This window comes from Hylobates moloch, unplaced genomic scaffold, assembly GCF_009828535.3.
Source record: "Hylobates moloch isolate HMO894 unplaced genomic scaffold, HMol_V3 SCAFFOLD_17, whole genome shotgun sequence".
NCBI classification, from domain to species: domain Eukaryota; kingdom Metazoa; phylum Chordata; class Mammalia; order Primates; family Hylobatidae; genus Hylobates; species Hylobates moloch.
Window position 1 is genome coordinate 51,595,359 of NW_026652292.1, and position 25,317 is coordinate 51,620,675.

The following is a 25,317-nucleotide window of genomic DNA, read 5'->3' on the forward strand; positions in this document are numbered from 1 at the left end:
GCTCTGGAACTCCTGACCTCAGGTGATCTGCCCGCTATGGCCTCCCAAAGTGCTGGGATTACAGGCATAAACCACCATGCCCGGCCAAAGGAATTGAGTCTTAATCCCTTTTGCATCTTCAGCCTTTAGGATAACGTCTGACACACAACAGGCATTAAATATTTGTTGGATGAATGAACTGAACTGCATAGAATGCAGAAAGCCTACATATACTGGCCAGGCACAGTGGCTCACACCTGTAATCCCAGCACTTTGGGAGGCCGAGGTGGGCGAATCACCTGAGGTCAGGAGTTTGAGACCAGACTGGTCAATATGGCAAAACCCAGTCTCTATTAAAAATATAAAAATTAGCCGGGCATGGTTGTGGGCACCTGTAATCCCAGCTACTCGGGAGGCTGAGGCAGGAGAATCGCTTGAATTGGGGAGGAGGAGGTTGTGGTGAGCCGAGATCGCACCACTGCACTCTAGCCTGGGCAACAAGAGGGAGACTCCATCTCAAAACAAACAAAACAACAAACAAACAAGCCTACATACCCTGCCACACGTGCTACTATCCACAGCAAACTGTTTCATCCACATTCAACAACTTTCTTAAAGTCACCATCATGATCCTATCAAGAAAACCGTAATTTATATGGTATTTTAATGTGCCTTTATAAATTACTAATCACTTTCTTCACGATGTATGTTAAAATGGCTTATGTCACCTGATGTAATCCTTAATGAGGAAAATAAAAGGCCATGACTATGCCTGTCTTTTTTTCTTGTATCTTAGATTTGAGTGTTAAAATGACCTCGAAGCGGCGAAAGAAAGGAACAGAACTGCCCTCCACATTAAAAATGAGCACGCTCCACAGGTTAATTTTACTCTTCCTCACGCACGGCACTTACAAGTTGCAAACTCTCTGCTCCACAGCATGCACAGACATCCCAAATCCCGGATTGGGCCTGAGGAACATCTCTGCAAAGAGCGCAGGGAGAGTGTGGGGGTCCCGCCTCTCCCGCCAGGGACCAGGGAGTGGACACTCACTGGTCCAGTCATGAGGAACTCAGCATCCTCCTGACGGGAGGCGCCTCTTTCCCAGAAGCGGTGGGTCAGGGGGAATCTGACTAAACCCTGGGTTGCCGGCCCGGAGGGCGCGGTTGACCCCGGGGCCTCGAGGTTGTGGACGAGGAGTAATCCGCCCACCGGGACCGACCTGCAGGGTGCAGGGGGCCGAAACCCGAGGGCGGCGCTCCAGGGTGCTGAGGAAACCGGAAAGGCGGCCAGGACCTTCCGGTCGCCTCGGCCCACCACCCACCCAGTGTCCGCGCAGCCCTAAAGCCTGGCAGACGCGGAGCGCACGCGGCCTTTGCCTCGACCAGGACAGGGCGGCGAAGAGAGGGCTGCCTGACAACAATTCTTGACCCCCCCATCGACCCACGACCGCCAGGTAGGCGAGCACAGAGACTACACCCGCGGCGCGCCCCCGTCCCCTGGTCCAGCGGACACGCCATGCACGCAGCCCCACCCAGCGCCGCTCGCGGCAGGGGCGGAGCCGCTGAGTTGGCCAAAGCGGATTTGCCCAGCTCGGCCAGGGGCGGGGCAGACCCTCCCAGCCAGGACCAGCCCCAGTCTCCCCGCCCCTGGGCCCTGAAGGAAATAGGGACCCGGCCCCGGGCCTTGTGTAGTGGGAGGGGGAGCTAGGAAGCAGCTGAGGGCAGAGTCCAGGAGGGCCTGGCTGCGGGGGAATGAAGCCTCCGCCTTTTCAGGCAAAAGCCTTTAAATACGGGCTCAGGCCCAGGACTCAGAGTGTAACGCGTGGCAGCCTGAGGGAGGGGCGTGCGCCGAGAGGGAGCTCAGACGGAGCGGGGCGCGGGTGGAGAAGCTGCGGCGGCGCGGCCCGTAGGAAGGTGCTGTCCGAACGATCGGGATAGGAGCGGTCCCTGCGCTTGCTGTTGGGAAGTGGGTAAGCGCCGCTCCCAGGCTGGCCCCGCCGCCCGGGCGGGATGCTCCCAGGTCTGGGCGGGATGTGGAGGGAGCGGGACTGGGGTGTGCGCGCTGCTCCGGGTCGCTAGCTGCCGTGGGTGCCGGGCTTCCCGTCTCACGACCTTCGTCTCTTTGGGGCTTAGGGCGGGAACCGCATTTTGGAACTGCTGTCCCGGGGATGTGGTCGTCTGGGCTTCTTATTCAAGACTCGTGAGTCTTCCAGCCCCTTCTCTTTCTGCTTTTACCCACTTTCCTGACTTGGATGAGATTTCCCTGCCGCCTCCAAAGCCAAACGCCCACCACAGGAAGCGGTTCTCTCGTTGGGGACCTCATTTTGGCCGCAGAGTCGTAGTCTTTTGTTTGTGTTTAAGAGTCTGCTCACCTGAGGGGCACCTGCTTTTCTCATGCCGCTCGTCTTAAGAAACCAAAGAGAAACGAAGCCAGAAAGCCCTCGAGAGCAAAATTCTAAGACTATCGTGATATCTGTCCGGGATGTCCTGGAATCCATTGTTGGCCCCCCACACCACAGAATTGCTCTGTTTGATGTCGGGGAAGGCCTTTCCTGGGTGCCTGGGGAGAACATGTTCGTGTGAGATCTTGAAAAATTATACGTCCTGTAAATACATAGGAAGATAACTTAGTAGGGTTAGGAATTCTAGTATAGAGAAAAGAGGGGTTCGCTGGTAGGGATCTATTCATGGGCATACAGAGCAGTAGCTGTCTTATCGACAGACCTCAAAGACACAGTGAGCCTTTGAGTTTCTTCAAATCCCTTAAGAAATGGAGAACAGTAGTCTTTCTTCAGGGGGGTTCTGGAAATGAAAGAGCTGACTGTCTGCTCTGAGATGTGCTTATTAGTGGCCAGGATCCAGTTTAAGGTAAGGGGTAGACAACCCTAATTGAAAAGATCTCATTTCTTCTCCCGTTGCTGCAAAATCTATAACTGGATAAGCATAATCCATCTTCCTTCTTGTTTACTTCCACAGCTTTACATGATAACCCTTAGACGTAAAATTAATACCGGCTTTCTTACTGATTAAATATTTTTTTCTGGTCAGGCATCTTTTACTGTTTAATTTCTGGAAATGATTAAAATGTGTGAAGCTGATGTATCCAACTATAATGCCCATCGTTAGCTCCTGGGTACCTATGCAAATTATGCTGTAGAGAGCTGGGGCTAGTAGGATTATATTCTGTTTAGATTGTAGTAGGGCATTTGTTATTTGTTAGTGACCCCTTCTGGGTTGGAATGTTTATTTGAATTTATGAAATTTTGCATGAAGAGTAGTTTTGGAACGGTTTGGTTTGTTGTGACTCTCTCAAAATACAGAGGTAAAAACTCATTTCAAAATAACCCATTTAATAAGGAAACACTCCTATGTCTCTGACAGCAGAATAGAGGGCCAGAGGGTACATAAAAGTAGAAATAGAAAATGGGGTCTGGGCGCGGTGGCTCACACCTGTAATCCCAGCACTTTGGGAGGCCGAGACGGGCGGATCACGAGGTCAGGAGATCGAGACCATCCTGGCTAACAGGGTGAAACCCCGTCTCTACTAAAAATACAAAAAAAACTAGCCGGGCGTAGTGGCGGGCGCCTGTGGTCCCAGCTACTCGGGAGGCTGAGGCAGGAGAATGGCATGAACCCGGGAGACGGAGCTTGCAGTGAGCCGAGATCGCACCACTGCACTCCAGCCTGGGCAACTGAGCCAGACTCCGTCTCAAAAAAAAGAAAAAGAAAATGGGGCTGGGCGCAGTGGCCCACGCCTGTAATCCCAGCACTTTGGGAGGCCGAGGTGTGTGGATCATCTGAGGTCAGGAGTTCGAGACCAGCCTGGCCAATATGGTGAAACCTCGTCTTCACTAAAAGTATAAAAACTAGCTGGGCGTGGTGGTGGGCACCTGTAATTCCAGCTACTCGGGAGGCTGAGGCAGGAGAATTGCTTGAACTCAGGAGACGGAGGTTGCAGTGAGCCGACATGGTACCACTGCACTCCAGCCTCGGTGACAGTGAGACTCCACGTCAAAAAGAAAAAAAAAAAGAAATAGAAAATGGAGTTGGCAGACATCTGTGTCATACAAAGTGTGTCACTATGTCAAACTCCGTGTTAAAGCTTATTGAAGATTTTATTGAAACTTCCAAGTGAGCATTTATTTGGACTTGCACAGATTGTACATCAGCCTTTTCATTGATTCTCCCATTGTCATCCGTAAGCCATATTTCATGGGAAATAGCAAGGCGAGAATATCCAAAATAAAGCTTGTGTAAAACACATCCAGTTCTGTGATATAGGTTCACCTGCCATCAGTAGTCTGATGTATGTAAAGCAAGTTGAAATGTGGTCTCACAATCAAGGCAGATAAGAAGTAACTCTGGGGAAACATGCTGAAGTTCTTTAGGTAACTCAAGAAAAGAACTTGGCCAGGTGCGATGGCTCACGCCTGTAATCCCAACACTTTGGGAGGCTGAGGCAGGTGGATCAACTGAGGTCAGGAGCTTGAGACCAGCCTGGCCAACATGGTGAAATGCTGTCTCTACCAAAAAATACAAAAATTAGCTGGGCATGGTGGCAGACACCTGTAGTCCCAGCTACTTGGGAGGCTAGGTGGGAGAATTGCTTGAACCTGGGAGGCGGAGGCTGCAGTGAGCCCAGATTGTGCCATTGCACTCCAGCCTGGGCAACAGAGTGAGACCTTGTGTCAGAAAAAAAAAAAAAGAACTTGATAGTATTCTGGTCAATTACTGCAAAAATACTATGATCGGCAATCTGAACTAAAGCTATTTATACAGAAGTCTTCATCTCAAAAAGAGAGGCCCTTGTGGAGAATTACTCATTCATTCAATTAATAATCATTGAGAGGCTGCTATTCTAGGAGTCAAGGATACAGCAGGGAGCAGCAGCAAATAACTGTTAGCCTGGCTGTGCCTTATTAAACTATGAACTCCTTAAGCCCAGGAGCTGCAACGAGTAGACACTGATTCTACATTTAATAAATGTGTTAGCAGAACCTGTCCTGGTTGAGATTAAGAGTAAAGGCTGCCCTAATAACCTTTCGCTAGGAGATTAAATGGTAACCCTAAAAGATCCTCTGGTCCGACATTACTTTGAGATTCTACTCTTTAAGTATTCTAGATATACTGGGTTTAATTAAGTGAAAAAAGCCAGGTGTTAATAGTATATATGGTATTCTATTGAATTTAGAAAGACAAGATTGTTAGAATATATATGTATATTTACTTGTAGCTGGGAGGATATACAAGAAAACGGATTGCTTGTGTGGAAGCAAAGTAGGGGATAGCAAAGTAGATAAGGAAGGGGTTGGAGTGAGATTTCTCATGTGTACCTTGTTACAACAGATTTAATTTTGAACCATATGAACATTATTCAGAATAAATAATTTTTTTTTTTTTTGAGATGGAGTTTCGTGCTTGTTGCCCAGGCTGGAGTGCAACATGGCGCGATCTCAGCTCACTGCAACCTTCGCCTCCCGGGTTCAAGCGATTCTCCTGCCTCAGCCTCCCAAGTAGCTGGGATTACAGGCATGTGCCACCATCCCTCGCTAATTTTGTACTTTTAGTAGAGACGAGGTTTTGTCATGTTGATCAGGCTGGTCTTGAACTCCTGACCTCAGGTGATCCACCCTCCTCGGCCTCCCAAAGTGCTGGGATTACAGGCATGAGCCACCGTGCCTGGCCAGAATAAATAATTTTTAAAAATTTATTTCATATGGCTAAGAATACTGCTCTATTTAATTGAATCATATAATTCAAAATTCTGTCAATTTTTACTATTTTACCAAAATTCTATTTCTTTTAATCATTTTTTAAAAGTCATGAGGGGCCTGGGGCAGTGGCTTGTGCCTGTAATCCTAGCACTTTGTGAGGCTGAGGCAGGCAGATTGCTTGAGCTCAGTAGTTCGAGACCAGCCTGGGCAACATGGCAAAACTCTGTCTCTACTAAAAATACAAAAATTAACCTGGTGTGGTGGCGTGCACCTGTAGTCCCAGCTACTTGGTGGGCTGAGGCACGAGAATCACTTAAACCCAGGAGGCGGAGGTTGTAATAAGCTGAGATGGTGCCACTGCACACCAGCCTGTGTGACAAAGTGAGATTCTGTCTCAAAAAAAATAAATACCGTGATGGCTCATGCCTGTAATCCCAGCACTTTTGGAGGCTGAGGCGGGCAGATCACAAGGTCAAGAAATTGAGACCATCCTGACCAACATGGTGAAACCCCATCTCTACTAAAAATACAAAAATTAGCTGGGCATGGTAGTGTGTGCCTGTAGTCCCAGCTACTTAGTAGGCTGAGGCAGGAGAATCGCTTGAACCCAGGAGACGGAGGTTGCAGTGAGCCGAGATCACATCATTGTACTCTAGCCTGGCGACAGAGCAAGACTCTGTATCATTTAAAAAAAAAAAAAAAAAAAGTCATGAGGGATCAGACTCCATGAGTTGATATCTGTACCACTGAAGATCAATGTATAAGCCAGATTGGTAGTTTATTAACACAGGCTACAAACAGTCCAGGATACTTACTTGGGTTAGTCAGCTCATTTTCTTCTAGTAGGGAAATCTATCCAGAGAACCAAACGAAAATTTAGAATATTGTTTAATACAGATTCAAACTAAAAGGAATTGGATAATCTTAATTATATGATTGGTCTTTTTTCATAATAGGGATATTCTTCTTGCCAGGCATTCAGATTAGGCCAGCGTTCCACAGTGCGTTCTCTGATCCATACAGGAGTATACTAAAAAAATTCTTAAACTCTCTGATTACCATTTTCCTTCTCTTTGGAATCTGTGAATGGGTTAGATTAGATGATGTCTGAGGTCTTGGCAAGGCAAAACCATTCTTTGCTTCTAAGAATCTGATCAGTTTGACAGTTCTCATTATAACAGATAAATGAGCATACTTATGTATAAATCAGTTCCTTGTCATTTTGATTAGTGTGAATCAGTTCACCTAATGCTTTTGAAAATCTATCAAAATCTGTGTAACCCACTTTTCTGCTGGCATTGGGAAGAAAAAAAATCTGTGTAACAGCTTTGGTAATTACAGAAATTACATTTTCTTTAACCACCTTATGGTTTCTGATTAAAGTTGAAATGGAGTTTAAGATTATTGCCTAGTACCTAAAAGTAAACTTTGAAAGCCAAAGTAGTGTGTAGGGCATATAATCTCAGAGGCCAATTCTGGACTGTGGAACTAATCTTATTCTATATCATCGTAATCTAAACCTGTTATAAACTCATCTTTGTACACTAGCATTTATTTAAGCAAGAATTGTACAAGTATGTTCATTCTGGAGCTTTCTCTCAGCAATCAAAGTTGTCCTAGTGTATTATAGACCTAAGAAAAGTTTTACTTTGATTCTTTACTTTCTAAATATTAGGTCATTATAATCTTTGTGGCTCCCCTTCAGTAATATCAGTTACTGTAATTATTTTTATATGTTTCATGCTAGTGCAGCTGAGAACAGGCTAGGTCATCCAATTGGAATGTTTTTTTTTTTAAATCACTATTTCCATAATTCCTCAGAGTGAATGTAGGAAATCTTTCCAGATATCTGTCACTTTGACAGTTTTTATAAAGTGTAATGAATGTACAATATGATTTCTTTAAATTTTCTGTTTTCAATACTAGAACAGTCTTACTGTTTTCCTTCTAGTACAATCATGTTTGAAATTAAGAAGATCTGTTGCATCGGTGCAGGCTATGTTGGAGGACCCACATGTAGTGTCATTGCTCATATGTGTCCTGAAATCAGGGTAACGGTTGTTGATGTCAATGAATCAAGAATCAATGCGTGGAATTCTCCTACACTTCCTATTTATGAGGTAAATATATTAAACAACTCTTTGTTTTTATGCTCTTTGTTTTTTTACTGTCTTTAGTAAATCATTTATATGCACTATTAATATAAAAATCTATAATTGCAACTGATAAGAAATTAAATGAAAAAATCTGGATACAAAACATATGGACATTAAAACGCATTACTTCGGGTAACGTGGGTAGGAAAAATGACCAGAAGGTCTATCAGAATGGTTGTATTAGTGCAGTGAAATTATGGATAATTTTTTCTCTTCCCTGATTTCATTTTTTTTTTTTTTTTGAGACAGAGTCTTCCTCTGTTGCCCAGGCTGGAGTGCAATGACGCGAGCTCAGCTCACAGCAACACTCGCCTCACGGGTTCAAACAATTCTGCCTCAGCCTCCTGAGTAGCTGGGATTACAGGCGCCCACCACCACACCCAGCTAATTTTTGTATTTTTAGTAGAGATGGGGTTTCACCATGTTGGCCAGGCTGGTCTTGAGCTCCTGAACTCAGGTGATCCGCCTGCCCCAGCCTCCCAAAGTGCTGGGATTACAGGCGTGAATCACTGCACCTGGCCTTCTTCCCTATTTTCTAATTTTGTCTGTTAGTATCATTACCATATTATAATAAAATTAAAAAGTGGTATCCTGTAAAAATAAAATAAATACAACTTTTAATAATATTAATATAAATTTAATATATTTTTAGATTATTTTACTAACATCACATAAACCTTAGATGGATAAATGGCATCTTTCATATTTAGAGTTTGGTGCCACAAATATTGTTAACTGGAATTACAAAATTTTGTGAATTTAGAAAAATATGCTTCTAACTATTTTACTGAGCTATCTGGTTTCCTTTTTTTTGTTATTTCACTGTAAAATGAGTTCATCATATTATGCTTTTGAAACTCAACAGAAAAGCATTTGAAAATTTGATGGTAGCATTTTCTAGCTAACATTAATATGTTTATATTTTTCCCCAAGAAAAGCTTGGTTATTTTTTATTTGTTTTTTGAGACGGAGTTTCACTCTTGTTGCCCAGGCTGGAGTGCAATGGCCCGATCTTAGCTCACTGCAACACCTGCCTTCCAGGTTCAAGCAATTCTCTTGCCTCAACCTCCTTAGTAGCTGGAATTATAGGTGCCCACCACCACTCCCAGCTAATTTTTGTATTTTTAGTAGAGACGAGGTTTCACCATGGTGGCCAGGGGGTCTTGAACTCCTGATCTCAGGTGATCGCCCCTCCTCGGCCTCCCAAAGTGCTGGGATTACAGGTGTGAGCCACCATGCCTGGCTAAAGCTTATTTATTTATGACTATTATCAACCATAGACTTTAGTTGCCTTAGACTTTTAGAAGGAAAGTCTCAATCCAGTTTTATCTCTAAGATAGGTCTGCCTGCTATCTATAGGAATATAAGATATGGAAATCTATGAAAAAGCACCTATAGAGTAGTAGTCACTCAAAAACACAGATTTACTTATTATATCTGAATCAGATTTAGGATTGAAATATTGGTGGCGCAGTGGCTCACACCTGTAATCCTAGCACTTTGGAAGACCAAGGCGGGCGGATTACCTGAGGTTGGGAGTTTAAGACCAGCCTGGCCAACATGGTGAAAGCCCGTCTCTACTAAAAATACAAAAAATTAGCTGGGTGCAGTGGCGTGCACCTATAATCCCAGCTACTTGGGAGGCTGAGGCAGGAGAATCACTTGTACCCAGGAGGTGGAGGTTGCAGTGAGCCGAGATCACGCCATTGCACTCCAGCCTGGGCTACAGAGCAAGACTTCGTCTCAAAAAAAAAAAAAAAAGAAAGAAATATTACCACTATATTTGGTTTAGGGTAATTTTTAAAAATGTTTTAGAAAGATAACTTGATGGAGAGTTCTATAATGCTGATATTGATAAAAGGGTTTCAAGTCATTTGAAACCCCATAAACCATACTTATATCCAAACATTCAGTAATGAATTCTGCCAGCAGTGTATTCTAGTCTTCACAAATAAGCCAGGCATGGTGGCATGGCCTTGTAGTTCTGGCTACTCAGGAGGCTGAAACAGAAGGATCACTTGAGCTGAGGGGTTCAAGTCTAGCCTGGGCAACATAGTGAGCCCCCATCTCCAAATTAAAAAAAAAAAGAATACGGCTGGGCACAGTGGCTCACACCTGTAATCCCTGCACTTTGGGAAGCCGAGGTGAGCAGTTCACTTGAGGTCATGAGTTCGAAACCAGCCTGGCCAATATGGCAAAACCTCGTCTCTACCAAAAATACAAAAATTAGCCAAGTGTGGTGGTGCACCCCTGTAATCCCAGCTACTCAGGGGGCTGAGGCAAGAGAATTGCTTGAACCTGGGAGGCAGAGGTTGCAGTGAGCTGAGATCGCAGCACTGTATTCCAGCCTGGTTGACAGAATGAAACTCTGTGTCCAAATAAGTAAATAAAGAAGTTAGAATAATGGCACCCATCAGAATGGTTAAAATGATATTACTGACAATACCAAGTGTTTAGCAATTAGAATTTTATGCACTGCTTGGTAAGAATATAAATTGGTACAGTCACTTGGCAGAACTGTTTGACAGTATCTACTAAAGCTGAAAATATAGGCCAGACACAGTGGCTCACGCTTGTAATCCCAACAGTTTGGGAGGCTGGGCGAGAGGATTGCTTGAGCCCAGGAGTTCAAGCCCAGCCTGGGCAACATTGCAAGACCCCTGTTCCTTTTCTTTTTTTTTTTTTTTAAAGGCCAACCGTGGTGGCTCACACCTGTAATCCCAGCACTTTTGGAGGCCGACGCCATCCTGGTCAATATAGTGAAACTTTGTCTCTACAAAATATTTCAAAATTAACTGGGCATTGTGGCATGTGCCTGTGGTCCCAGCTACTTGAGGAGTTGAGGCAAGAGAATCACTTGAGCCCAGGAGGCTGAGGCTGCAGTGAGCCCTGTTGGCGCCACTGCACTCTAGCCTGGGCAACAAAGTGAGACCCTCTCTCTTGAAAAAATAAAAAAAAACTATTAGTCTGTGACCCAGCAATTCCAAGTGTATATCCAACAGAGATGCATACATATGTGCACTAAAAGACAGAAGGAACACCCTAAATATTAATCAGCAATAGAATGGATACATGAGGCTGGGTGTGGTGGTTTACGCCTGTAATCCCAGCACTTTGGGAGGCTGAGGTGGGCAGATCACCTGAGGTCAGGGGTTCTAAACCAGCCTTGACAACATGGTGAAATCCCATCTCTACTAAAATAATACAAAAATTAGCCAGGTGTAGTAGCATATGCCTGTAGCCCCAGCTACTCGGGAGGCTGAGGCAGGAGAATCACTTGAACCTGGGAGGGGGAGGTTGCAGTGAGCCGAGATTGCACCACTGCACTCCAGTCTTGGTAACAGAGTGAGACTCCGTCTTAAAAAACAAACAAACAAAAAGAATGGCTACATGAATTATTTCATAATACTGCAACAAAATACTGTACTGTGTTGAAAATCAATGAAACTACTCCTGCACTTAAGAATATGGTTAAAATCTTACAAAAGTAGTGTTGCTAGACGCAAAGGAGTACATACTATATAATTCCATTTGCGTAAGGTTCAAAAATAGGCAAACTAATCTATGATTATAGGATTCAGCATGATGGTAATTTGGGAATAGTAGTGACTAGGAGAGGGCATACAGTGGGCTCTGACTTAATGTTCTTTCTTCTCTCATTACGTGAATTACTGAGAAAATAGTAGATTCTGTTAATATTTAACAGTTAAAACACTTCCTTTTGTGTTGCCGTATTTATTGAATAGACATTGCTTTTTAAAACTTTGTTCATTAAAAAATACAGTTTAGGCTGGGTGTGGTAGCTCACGCCTGTAATCCCAGCACTTTGGAGGCCAAGGTGGGTGGATCACCTGAGGCCAGAAGTTCGAGACCATCCTGGCTAACATGGTGAAACCCCGTCTGTATTTAAAGAAATACAAAAAAAAATTAGATGGGTGTAGTGGCTCGCGCCTGTAATCCCAGCTACTTGGGAGGCTGAGGCAGGAGAATCGCTTGAACCCAGGAGGCGAAGGTTGCAGTGAGCTGAGATTGCGCCACTGCACTCTAGCTTAGCAACAGAGCGAGACTCCGTCTCAAACAAACAAACAAACAAACAAAATTAGTAGTAACTACTTTTAAAAAAAAAGGATAATTTGCTTTGCTTTTTTTCTGGGTAAAATTTTCGTTTTACTGAGGATAATTTTACCCTATAAAAGGATTTGAGTTCTTCTATTAAAAGTACTATATAAATTCTAAATACCAATTATGATAATTACATAATGAACCTAATAACAGAACCTATATTACTAACTGCTTCTGTATCAGTTTTGGCTTTAATATAATTATGTAAGTCTTCATTTTGAGGTTTTATTATATGTATATGAATTCTGCATTGCTCTGATTTTAGTAACTTTAAATATTAGGAGATTATACACAGGACTGAATTAAATTTTATTCTCTGCAAATCCTGACTCTATAAAACTTTTCCCTCATTTTCTAGAATCTAGCCAAAATAACCAAGGAAACCCGTTACTGTGATTGGTGACATCATATTCATGGTTGTAGTGGTTCATATATCTTGCTTGTCCTGTTATTTTAATCAAACTAATGGAAATTCAAATGTACATTTTTCACATCCTCCAATTACTTATGTTAAGAGACCTCGGAACCATTGAAGAAAAGGGAGTTGCCTCTATATGTAATGCCAGACCTATGGCCCCTGAAGGGGCTTTCACTTTGCTATAGACATAGTTTTCTAAACATCCATAGTATTATGGATGGATATTGTTTGAGTTTCTCCCCTAAGAGTGAGCTTCAGTGATTTAGGTTTGTTTTCTTTTTGCTTTTTATTATGGAAGATTTCAAGCATGTAATTAAAGATAATAGTACAATGAATCTCTATGTGCCCATCATCTTGTTTCAACAGTTATCTACGTGGCCAGTCCTCCTTCCCAACTACCACCATGCTGATTATTTATAATTTCATCCATAAATACTTTATCCTGTATCTCTAAAAGATAATTTTGTTTTTCTTTGAGACAGGGCCTTGCTCTGTGGCCTAGGCTGGAGTGCAGTGGCCGGATCTTGGCTCACTGCAACTTCCGCCTCCTGGGCTCAAGTGATCCTCCCACCTCAGCCTCCTGAATAGTTGGGACTACAGGCAAGCGCCACCATGCCCAGCTATTTTTTAAATTTTTTTTAGTAGAAATGGGGTTTCGCCATGTTGCCCAGGCTGGTAGCCCACAATAGTTGGGCTTCAACCAATATCTATTGGTTGAAGAAACCAGTTCGTTTATTGGCTAGAAATTATCACAGTCTAGACCAGGCACAGTGGCTCATGCCTATAATCCCAGCACTTTCAGAGGCTGAGGCGGGTGGGTCGCTTAAGGCCAGGAGTTCGAGACTAGCCTGGCCAACATGGAAAAACCCCGTCTCTACCAAAAATACAAAAATTAGCCAGGTATGGTGGTGTGCGCCTGTAATTCCAGCTGCTTGGGAGTTTGCAGCACAAGAATCACTTGAACCTGGGAGGTGGACGTTGCAGTGAGACGAGATGGTGCCACTGCACTCCAGCCAGGGTGACAGCAAGACTCTGTCTCAAAAAAAAGAAATTTTTCAGTCTAGATTTTGCTGGTTCAGTTCCTTGGAGTTTTTCAACTTATTCTTTATTTAATGTAAATTGGTAGTTAGATCTAAAGGTACAGGTCCAATCAGATTTAGGCTTGATTTTTTTTATAAGAATATTTGTTAAGTGGTTTTATAGCCCTCCATATTCTTAACATAAATATATCTCCTGTTAAACTGGGAATTTTTTTTAAATAAAAGGGTTCCTTGCAATAGGACTTAGAAAAACGTATATTTATTTAAGTATATATGGAGTAAATTGACTTTCACAGCCAGTTGTATGGCCTGAATTATTAGGAGTAAAAATGTGCATTCATAATGACAATGCAAAATCATGTATTTGCTTGAAATCAGAGAGGACCTTGAATTTTCTGAAAATTGTGTTGATACTCATAGTTAATAGTTAACTCTCATGAGTGAGTCACATGGTAAACAATGACAAAGCATTAAATGAGCTGCTCTTCTGATTGTAGCAAGTTTAATGGCAATTTCCATTTTACTTTATTTACTAAGGTGTGCTTATGAAGCAGGGCGTGGTAACTTACTCCTATAATCCCAGCACTTTAGGAGGAGGAGCAGGGAGGATTGCCTGAGCCTGGGAGGTCAAGGCTGCAGTGAGCTGTTATGCAACTGCACTCCAGCCTGGGGAACAGAGCGAAACCCTGTATCAAAAAATAAAATAGGCCAGGTGTGGTGGCTTGTGCGTATAATCCCAGAACTTTGGGAGGCCAAGGCAGGTGGATCACCTGAGGTCAGGAGTTCAAGACCATCCTAGCCAACATGGTGAAACCCCATCTCTACTAAAAATACAAAACTAGCCCAGTGTGGTGGTGCATGCCTGTAATCCCAGCTACTTGGGAGGCTGAGGCAGGAGAATTGCTTGAACCCAGGAGATGGAAGTTGCAGTGAGCCGAGATCATACCACTGCACTCCAGCCTGGGTGACAGAAAGAGACTCTGTTTCAAAAAAAATAAATAAAATAAAATAAATGGGCTAGGCATGGTGGCTCACTCCTATAATCCCAGCACTTTGGGAAGCTGAAATGGGAGGATTGTTTGAGCCCAGGAATTTGAGACCAGCCTGGACAACCCAGTGAAACCCCAAAACCCCATCTCTACCAAAAAAAGATACAAAAATTAGCCAGGCCTCGTGGCTCCTGTGGTCCTAGCTACTTGGGAGGCTGAGATGGGAGGATCATTTGAGCCCAGGAGGCGGAGGCTGCAGTGAGCTGAGATTGCACCACTGCACTCCAGCCTGGGTGACAGAGTGAGACCCTGTCCCTATTTAAAAAATGAGATGTGCACTTATGGCCTTTGGTATATGATCCTTAACTTTTCTACAAAGGTAATTTGAGCACAACCTAGACCTTTAAATTACAATATCACCATCCCCTTTAACAAATGTAATTCTATACTATTAGGTTATCTCATATCACTGGCAAGCTATATGTACAATTCCTTTTCTTTTTTCTTTTTAGCCAGGACTAAAAGAAGTAGTAGAATCCTGTCGAGGAAAAAATCTTTTTTTTTCTACCAATATTGATGATGCCATCAAAGAAGCTGATCTTGTATTTATTTCTGTAAGTATTTTCCTTTGTTGTGTGAATTTTAATGTATTCTTGTCTATATAAAAGTTTCATCATACTTTAATAGTAAATCCATTGGTATTAAGCCTCAACATTGCTTAGTATAGAGTTGTCCAGTGAATTTTGGTTGTCACTTTGTTTAACAGTTCACAAAACCTCATAATCATCTAGTCAAATATGTCATTACAAGTCATTGAACAAGTAAACTCAAAGTTCTAATCTGAGATTTAGAACTAGGAAATGGGTGGGTGCGGTGGCTCACGCCTGTAATCCCAGCATTTTGGGAGGCCAAGGTGGGCAGATCACAAAGTCAAGAGATCGAGACCATCCTGGCCAACATGGTGAAACCCCATCTCTACTAAGTGTCCTGCATCCCATTACAAAGGTGAGGCAGGAAAACTTGAACAAGGAGGCAGAGGTTGCATTGACCAAATCCCCAGAAAAAAAAAAATACTAGGAAATGCTAGTAACATGAGAGCACATGTGATGATAGTTTATTTCATATTTGTTTCATTATTTCTTGTTTCCAGTGGTTGGCAGAGGTGAGATGAAGAAAATCAGTTTGCAAACTTACAGGCATCTCCTCTCTAAATGAATTTTACATTAATTGTTTGTAACTTGGCATATGTTGGTTAGATTATCAGGCTAACTAACAGACACCTTTACCTCATAATGTGGCTGAAGTGTCCTATCTTTATAATGAAAAAAACAGAACCAACACTTGAGATTAAACTCTAGTAAACCACTATTTGAACCAAAGCAACTTACATCTTGCTGTCCTAGTAACCATCTACTCAAATATTCTGTATGTAATGATACAGCTATCACCAGTTGGAAGCTGAGTGAGGGTGTTATATGACTTAAGATCTTTATGAGCTGGGCATGATGGCTCATGCTTGTAATCCCAGCACTTTGGGAGGCCAAGGCAGGTGGATCGCTTGAGTGTAGGAATTTGAGACCAGTGTGGGCAACGTGGTGAAACCCTGTCTCTACTTAGCTGGCCGTGGTGCTATGTGTCTGTAGTCGTGACTACTTGGGAGACTGAGGTGGGAGGATTGATTGAACCCTGGAAGTTGAGGCTGCAATGAGCCATTATTGTACCTTGCACTCCAGCCTAGGTGAAAGAAGGAGACCCTGTCTCAAAAAAAAAAAAAAAAAAAAAATTCAGTCTCTTCTTTTTGACCTCCTTAATCACTTCAGAGAAATTGATGCAGCTTCTATGACTTACCTACCCATCCCCTATTTAAACTTGCAGAAAGTTAGAGTAGAGGCATAAAAAAATAGGAAAATATTTTGGAGTAGCTAGGTACCTGGAAAAAAATCAATGAGTTGCTTAGTCTAATTTTTAGGTGACCAGAGCCTGGAATGGTAATAGAATAGTTTTCTGCAGAAAGGACATTTAAAAATAATCTGTTTTTGAATGCCAGACAGGAATTATTTTGTAGTAATCAGTTTTCAACTGTCGTTTTCAAAGCTCCTTTACCAGGGGAAGCTGTCTGATCATCTCCCATCTCTAGCCAGTTTCACCCTACATCATGAGCTGTCTTTGCCTTTCTGTACACCATTACATCTAAGTCTTGCCATAAGTTGTTCCATGCATATAAACAACTTTTTCCTCCTGCTTTTCACACCTCAACTCAATCTTCAAATTTTGATTTATTTTCACTTGGTTCCTTTATTTAGTCTCCCACTGAGTTATAATCTCATCAAGAGAAGAGAGTTAGTACTACTTACTATTAGTTCAAAAATAATTCCTATTCCCTTTAAGTTTTAGACTTTTCAGAGCACTTTCATTTTTGTCAGAGCATTATAACATTCATGTGTTAGTTTTTAGAGAGCCCACTATCCTCATTTTCCAATGAGGTCATTGAGGCAGAGGCAGCCACACTTCTCTAAGGTTACATGTAATCCAAAACTAAATGCCTAGACTCTGGGCCCATGATTTTTTTTTTTTTCTAAATGAAAGTCTTCATCCATTGGCCAGGTGCGGTGGTTCATGCCTGTAATCCTAGTACTTTGGGAGGCTGAGGCAGGCAGATCACTTGAGGTCAGGAGTTTGAGACCACCCTGGCCAACATGGTGAAACCCCGTCTAAAAATACAAAAATTAGGCAGGCGTGGTGCACCTGTAATCCCAGCTACTCAGAAGGCTGAGGCAGGAGAATCGCTGAACCCAGGAAGTAGAGATTGCAGTGAGCTGAGACTGTGCCACTGCACTCCAGCCTGGGTGACAGAGCAAGACTCTGTCTTAAAAAAAAAAAAAAAAAAGCCGGGCGCAGTGGCTCACGCCTGTAATCCCAGCACTTTGGGAGGCCGAGGCGGGTGGATCACGAGGTCAGGAGATCGAGCCCATCCTGGCTAACACGGTGAAACCCCGTCTCTACTAAAAAAAATACAAAAAATTAGCCGGGCGCGGTGGTGGGCGCCTGTAGTCCCAGCTACTCGGGAGGCTGAGGCAGGAAAATGGCGTGAACCCGGGAGGCGGAGCTTGCAGTGAGCCGAGATAGTGCCACTGCACTCCGGCCTGGGCAAAAGAGCGAGATTCTGTCTCAAAAAAAAAGAAGTCTTTGTCCACATAGTATTCTGTATCCTGAAGATGATAGGTAATATCTAGCTTTAATGAGCTCAGAAAACATTTGTAAATGATATTGCAATATTTTAAAAGACTGTTGATATAGGACTATAAAAATAGCGGAATAAGAAAGGAGGCCAGGTGCAGTGGCTCACGCCTGTAATCTCAGCACTTTGGGATGCTGAAGTGGACAGATCACCTGAGGTCAGGAGTTCGAGACCAGCCTAGACAACATGATGAAACCCTGTCTCTACTAAAAATATAAAAAAAGCGGTGGGGTGTGGTGGCACATGCCTGTAGTCCCAGCTACTTGGGAGGCTGAGGCAGGAGAATCGCTTGAACCTGGGAGGCAGAGGTTGCAGTGAGCCGAGATTGCACTACTGCACTCCAGCCTGGGCAACAGAGCAAGACTCCATCTCAAAAAAAAAAAAAAGACTTTAAAACTTATTTTTAAGGACTATAATAATATATTACGTACAATAAAGAAAGGGAATAAGAAAAGGCTTACGTTTCATTTCAGATTGTGAAGTCCTTTAGGATAACCGTCTCATTCATTTGTGTATCTTCAGAGCTTAGCTGGAATCTGCCTGCCCTAGTTATCTGGCATATAGATAGTAGCTTCCTAACAAAAATTTATTGAATGAGTTCTCTAGATGCTTCAAGCTATTTCTTCTGATTATTATATTTATAAAATGTATTATTTCTGTGGAACTAACAGAGGATTAAATCAGAGCTACTGATGATTGTTAACTCCACACTTTAACCAGTAGTTCAGGATATATCTTGAAATCCCTATCTCACAGGCACTCTGTTCTTTATCCCATATACTTACATCAGGTGAATACTCCAACAAAAACCTATGGAATGGGGAAAGGCCGGGCAGCAGATCTGAAGTATATTGAAGCTTGTGCTAGACGCATTGTGCAAAACTCAGATGGGTACAAAATTGTGACTGAGAAAAGCACAGTTCCAGTGCGGGCAGCAGAAAGTATCCGTCGCATATTTGATGCAAACACAAAACCCAACTTGAATTTACAGGTATAAAAAATGAAGCATTAGAATCTGGTTATTCTTATGTAAATACTGATGTGTTAAAGTTGCCCATAATTAATTCTAGCTTAAAACTTTCCTTTGCATTGGGATTCTAGGTGCTGTCCAACCCTGAGTTTCTGGCAGAGGGAACAGCCATCAAGGACCTAAAGAACCCAGACAGAGTACTGATTGGAGGGGATGAAACTCCAGAGGGCCAGAGAGCTGTGCAGGCCCTGTGTGCTGTATATGAGCACTGGGTTCCCAGAAAAAAGATCCTCACCACTAATACTTGGTCTTCAGAGCTTTCCAAACTGGTTAGTTTATAGCATTCAACTCTTCATTAAATTAAAGCCAAATATTTATTTATTTCAAGCCTGATAAACTACACAATACTTTTTTAATAGTAGTAAGAGGTTATGCTTTTGAAGATCATATTCTTGCACATTCAAATTATGAAATAATTTTCACAAGGGAGATCATATATCAGGGTATAAAATATTCTGAAAAATACTGAAATCTTAAAATAGTAATTTGGTTTTTATCACTCTTTCCCTGTCTTTACCCTTTTTCTTAATCATCTGTCCTCTCTAACTTAAAACATTTTCCCTTTCTAACCCATCCATTGTCTCCTCAAATTGAGCTCATCAGTATCTTATATATCTCCCTCAGTAATTTGCATCAACGCAATGAAATATAAACTAGGTGCATAAAATTGCTGTTTTAGCTTATCTTACTCTTCTCTGTTTTTTTTTTTAAGGCAGCAAATGCTTTTCTTGCCCAGAGAATAAGCAGCATTAACTCCATAAGTGCTCTGTGTGAAGCAACAGGAGCTGATGTAGAAGAGGTAGCAACAGCGATTGGAATGGACCAGAGAATTGGAAACAAGTTTCTAAAAGCCAGTGTTGGTAAATTCAAATTTTTCTCTAGTAAAATGAGCTAGTGTTTATTTACTGAAGGCATATTATTTGCTGGTACCAGCGCTTTATATATCTCATTGAATCCTTATAACCTGTTAGGTAGATGCTGTTATTTTCTTTTTTAGAGATGATTCAGACTCAGGGAAATTTGTGCAATTGCTCAAAGTCATGCAACTGAGTGACCAGATGTTTCTAACGCCAAAGCCATATTATTCCTTACTGCATACTGCATTGCACTAGAGCAAGGGTGGGCAAACTATGGCCTTTGGGTCAAATCCAGCCCACAACTTGTTTTTGTAAATAAATTTTATTGGAACACAGCCATGACCGTTAGACTACATATTGTCTATGGCTGCTTTTGAGCTACAATGGCAGTTTAATAGTCTCCTCAGAAACTGAATGGTCCACAAAGGCTGAAATATTTACTGTCCGGCCCTTTACCATGAAAGTTTGCTGACCCAGGCCAGGCACAGTAGCTCATGCGTATAATCCCAGCACTTTGGGAGGCTGAGGTCAAGGCGGGCAAATTGCTTGAGCCCAGGAGTTTGAGACCAGCCTGGGCCGCATGGTGAAAGCCCCAGCTCTACAAAAAAACCAAAAAATTAGTCAGGCATGGTGGTGCACACCTGTAGCCCCAGCTACCTGGGAGGCTAAGGTAGGAGGATCACCTGAGCCCAGGAAGTCAAGTGAGCCATGTTCATACCCCTACACTTCAGCCTGGGCGACATAGGGAGACTGTCTCAAAAAGAGAAAAAGTTTTCTGACCCTGTGCTAAAGAAGGTAGGGCAGTCATACTAGATGAATGAGAAAAAAATAGGAGATAAAAGGAAACAATATAAAAAGTTAAACGTAGCCATAATGAAACTTTAGTTAGAAAATTATTTGGAAGTTACTTGTGGAGTTGTTTAGTTGCCTGCAAATTTTACATAATTTATAAGCCCATTATTTATCCATCTGAATTTTATTATTAAAAAATCTTAGTGTAAACTTTCTGATTTGAGTATAAAGAAATTTGTCACATGATTGAGTTTTCTCATTCTTACATGAAAATATTCATTTATTTCTTTCTGCAGGGTTTGGTGGGAGCTGCTTCCAAAAGGATGTTCTGAATTTGGTTTATCTCTGTGAGGCTCTGAATTTGCCAGAAGTGGCTCGTTATTGGCAGCAGGTATTAATCTTTATAGGTAATAATTTCTGTTTAGCCAAGCATAGTGGTTCACACCTGTAATCGCAGCACTTTAGGAAGCCAAGGCAGGAGCATCATTTGAGGCCAGGAATTTGGGACTGGCCTGGGCAACATAGTGAGACCCCATCTCTACAAAAATTTTAAAAATTAGCCAGGCATGGTGTTGCACACCTGTAGTCCTAGCTACTTGGGAGGCTGAGGTGGGAGGATCACTTGAGCCTAGGAGTTGGAGGCTCCAGTGACTGACTTATGATCTCTCCACTGCACTGTAGCCTGGACAACAGAGTGAGACCCTGTCTCTAACATAATAATAGTCATAGCAATAATAATAGCAGTTTCTGTTTAGCTTCTCATTAAGCATGTCACTTTTTGTCCATGAAATGTTTTTGATGGAATTTATTTATTCCAGGAAGTCAAACATTGGTATATTCAATTTGCTTATTTTATGTTTATTTATTGGGTATCTGTGTTTTTAATTTATCTTTCCTGCTAATCAATGTTGATGGAAGTTTGTGATAAGCCAGTATTCTAATTTGATAGCTAAATTTGCTCCCAGAGTAAAACAAAAACAATTATCCTTAAGTATAATTCTTCTCTTTTTTTTTTTTTTTTGATACAAGATCTCACTCTGTCACCCAGGCTAGAATGCAGTGGTACCATTGCTGCTCACTGCAGTGACCTCCTGTGCTCAAGCAATCCTCCCACTTCAACCTCCGAAGTAGCTGGGACTTCAGGAACGCACCACCACATTGGCTAATTTTTTTATTTAAAAAAATTTTTTTGTAGAGACAAGGTCTCACTATATTGACAGGCTGGTCTCAAATTCCTGGGCCCAGCAGTCCTCCCATCTTTGCCTCCCAAAGTGCTGGGAATATAAGTGTTAGCCAGTGAACCTAGCCTAATTCTTCTTTATCTTTTTGTTTTGTTTTGTTTTGTTTTGTTTTGTTTTTTTGAGACGGAGTCTCACTCTGTCCCCCAGGCTGGAGTGCAGTGGCGCAATCTCGGCTCACTGCAAGCTCCGCCTCCCGGGTTCACGCCATTCTCCTGCCTCAGCCTCTCCGAGTAGCTGGGACTACAGGCGCCCGCCACCACGCCCGGCTAATTTTTTGTATTTTTAGTAGAGACGGGGTTTCACCGTGGTCTCGATCTCCTGACCTCGTGATTCGCCCGCCTCGGCCTCCCAAAGTGCTGGGATTATAAGCGTGAGCCACCGCGCCCGGCCTAATTCTTCTTTATCTTGAAAGGCATAAAATCAAAATAAAGTAAGAACCTACATTGTAACATTGGTCGGGCGTGGTGGCTCACACCTGTAATCCCTGCACTTCGGGAGGCTGAGGTGGACAGATCACTTGAGGGTCAGGAGTTCGAGACTGGCCTAGCGAGGCTGAGGCCTGAGAATTGCTTGAACCCAGGAGGCGGAGGTTGTAGTGAGCCAGGATTGTGTCACTGCACTCCAGCCTAGATGACAGAGCGAGACTTCGTCTCAAAAAAAACAGAACCTATATTGTCATGCTTTCAAGTGGTTTTGTATCTGTTGATATTTGTTTTGGACCTTTCAGACTCACAGAGCTAAAATTAGAAACCCTTTCCAAATTGGAAGCATTAAGTGAGCTCTGGGAAGTAGAGTTGATGTTTATTGAATGCTTACCCTGTACTGGGTACTCTTTTGGGCACTTTGCATACAGTATCTCATTTAATCCTCATCACTAACATTATCCCCTTTATTTGATGAGGGAACTGACATGGAGATATTAAGTAATTTGCCCCAATTACTAGTCAGTATATGTGCCTTTCCCAAATATTTTCCCCCTGAGTTTATAATTTTTCAGGTTTCAGCAGTAGATATGGGAGGGAATCTAAAGAAATGCACATTTCTTTTTTAAAAATGTTTTACTTTTTAGAGACAGGGTCTCACTGTGTTGTCCAGCCTAGATTCCAACTTTTGGGCTCAAGTGATCCTTCCACCTGAGCCTCCTGAGTAGCCGGGACTATAGGCACACCACCCTGCCTAGCTGGAAATGCACATTTTTAAGTGAAAACAGATATACTTAGTGTCATTCCAGTCAATCCATCATGATGGCTTTATCTCACTGTTCATTGTGTGAAAAATGCAGATAAACTCTTGATTTTCCAACACTTTGGGCTAACTGCTTAAGCTCTCAAGGTTTGATTGAGATGGTCCCTGGAAGCTTAAAGCCTTAAAAAAGTTTCTTTTGCTTTGCCCACCTGATTACCAACCTAAATTTAACAGATTAAGTGATCAGAGACTCTTACAACATTTAGTTAAAAAACCTTGTCAAATAGTGGTGGTGTTATGGTTCATCCAGAGGCAGTTAGAACTCTGCACATTGTTTGTTGCCTGTCCACTTTCTGCTGAAACTGAATTTTTGTGAATAGTGGGGCACAAGCAAATGAAGGAATACTTTGGGGTTTCATTGCTTATAGCTTGTTTCCACAGAGTTTGGAGACGGGCTAAGGAGAATATTGTTTCCTATGTGCCTTATTTAGGTTGGTCTCATAGCTGAACCTCAGATGCGCTTAGAATTAAAACTTGGTTGTGCACTCCACTTTTTGCATCCATCCTAGACTTATGCATGGAAAATCAAGCCAAATGAAATTAGAAATTTTTAGAATGGCTTTTTTTTTTTTTTTTTTTTTTTTCTAAATTTAAGACAGGGTCTGGCTCTGTCGCCCAGGCTGGAGTGCAGTGGCATGATCTCGGCTCACTGCCACCTCTGCCTCCTGTGCTCAAGCCATCCCACCTCACCCTCCCAAGTAGCTGGGACTACAGGCACACGCCACCTTGCCTGGCTAATTTTTGTATTTTTTGTAGAGACAGGGTCTCGCCATGGTGCCCAGGCTGGTTTTGAACTCCTGAGCTCAAGCAATCGCCCACCTTGGCCTCCCAAAGTGCTGGGATTACAGGTATGAGCTACCGCTGCTGGCCTAGGATGGCTTTAAGGAAGGGGATGAGTTATTTTTTTTTATTTTTATTTTTTAAATCCATAGGCACTAGAGTTTGGTTAATTTTTGCCTCGTTAATATGTTAAGCATTGTATTTGTACAATAGCACTCACCATAAAATTCTGAGTAATGTTTGTCATAGGCTGTGCCTCTTTTAACTAATCATTGCACAATTGTACATGTAATTTCAGGTCATAGACATGAATGACTACCAGAGGAGGAGATTTGCTTCCCGGATCATAGATAGTCTGTTTAATACAGTAACTGATAAGAAGATAGCTATTTTGGGATTTGCATTCAAAAAGGACACTGGTGATACAAGGTACCAGTTTTTAAAAATATTTCAACCCCTTTGAGATTGTGTTAACTTCTCATCTTAATTTTTTGATTGGTGGAGGTGTACATAAAATACGTGTATATATATAATATAAAGAATAAAAATAAATATCCATATCTTTACCACTCCACCAGCTTAAGAAATGTAATTTTACCTGTATCTTAAACTCCCTGGTATTAGAATATAATGCCATATAAAGCTTAGCAATACTGATTTTTTTTTCCTATAGAGAATCTTCTAGTATATATATTAGCAAATATTTGATGGATGAAGGCGCACATCTCCATATATATGATCCAAAAGTACCTAGGGAACAAATAGTTGTGGATCTTTCTCATCCAGGTGTTTCAGAGGATGACCAAGGTAAGGCTTTGAGTCTCATGAATCATTTGGAGTACAGACCTTAAAACTTTTTATCTTTTGGAAACCTTAGGTTGTTCAGTTTTATCATGTATATCATTGGTAGGCCCTCTTTTAAACCTCATTTCTCCGAAATTAAAGTCTTAGGCATAATGTCATCAACATTGATTTGAAGTGATCAGCTGTAGATTGGGCCATTGATTTTTCCAGTATATTCCACAAAGCCCCAAAATTCCAAAGAGATGCTTCCAAGGCAGGGTTTGGGGCCTCCCACCATCACTCCCATTAATACTACCATCAGATTATTCCCAACTCTTTCTGCAGTCCTAGTGTTAGAATACCTATAGTGCTATCCCCCTTATGTGTGGTTTTGCTTTCCATGGGTTCAGTTATCTGCGGTCAATTGCAGTCTGAAAGTACTAGAAGGAAAATTCCAGAAATAATTCATAAGTTTTAAATTGTGTGCTGCTTCATCCTGCCTGGGACATTTATCATTCCTTTGTCCAGCATATCCACATTCCATATGCTACTTAGTCACTTAGTAACTTTTGGCAATCAGATTCAAAAAACAAATATGTGTGTAAGTATATATAGGGTTCAGTACTCTCCACAGTTTCAGACATCTGCTGGGGGTCTTGGAATGCATCCCTGCAGATAAGGGGGGAACTACTGTAATGTCATATAACTCCTTTCTTATTTCTGTTTTTTTGTCGTTGCTGTTGTTACAGTGTCCCGGCTCGTGACCATTTCCAAGGATCCATATGAAGCATGTGATGGTGCCCATGCTGTTGTTATTTGCACTGAGTGGGACATGTTTAAGGTAAGGTAACAGAAATGATACTAAGGAAAATTCTAGAGGTGTTCCACTATCAGCTGGGGTTGAGTATGTGTTCATGTATCTGTTTTTTGTTT

The 25,317-nt window shown here is 42.2% G+C and overlaps 1 protein-coding gene across 3 annotated transcripts in view; it reads left to right on the forward strand.

Moving 5' to 3' along the window:
- The first annotated feature begins 1,277 nt into the window (after positions 1-1,277).
- The window catches only part of UGDH (UDP-glucose 6-dehydrogenase), a 28,997-nt gene continuing 4,957 nt past the window's right edge, over positions 1,278-25,317 (forward strand). Inside the window, exons 1-10 of one of the 3 annotated variants that reach the window (XM_032135243.2) lie at positions 1,278-1,433; positions 7,645-7,813; positions 14,931-15,032; positions 18,447-18,647; positions 18,758-18,955; positions 19,399-19,546; positions 20,632-20,726; positions 23,900-24,030; positions 24,275-24,408; positions 25,134-25,225. In XM_032135243.2, the coding sequence (XP_031991134.1) occupies positions 7,652-7,813; positions 14,931-15,032; positions 18,447-18,647; positions 18,758-18,955; positions 19,399-19,546; positions 20,632-20,726; positions 23,900-24,030; positions 24,275-24,408; positions 25,134-25,225 (1,263 nt within the window). In that variant the 5' untranslated portion in view covers positions 1,278-1,433; positions 7,645-7,651. Of the gene's footprint in view, positions 1,434-1,644; positions 1,950-7,644; positions 7,814-14,930; positions 15,033-18,446; positions 18,648-18,757; positions 18,956-19,398; positions 19,547-20,631; positions 20,727-23,899; positions 24,031-24,274; positions 24,409-25,133; positions 25,226-25,317 lie in introns of those variants that run through there. The other 2 variants (XM_032135241.2, XM_032135242.2) reach the window with 2 other exon arrangements.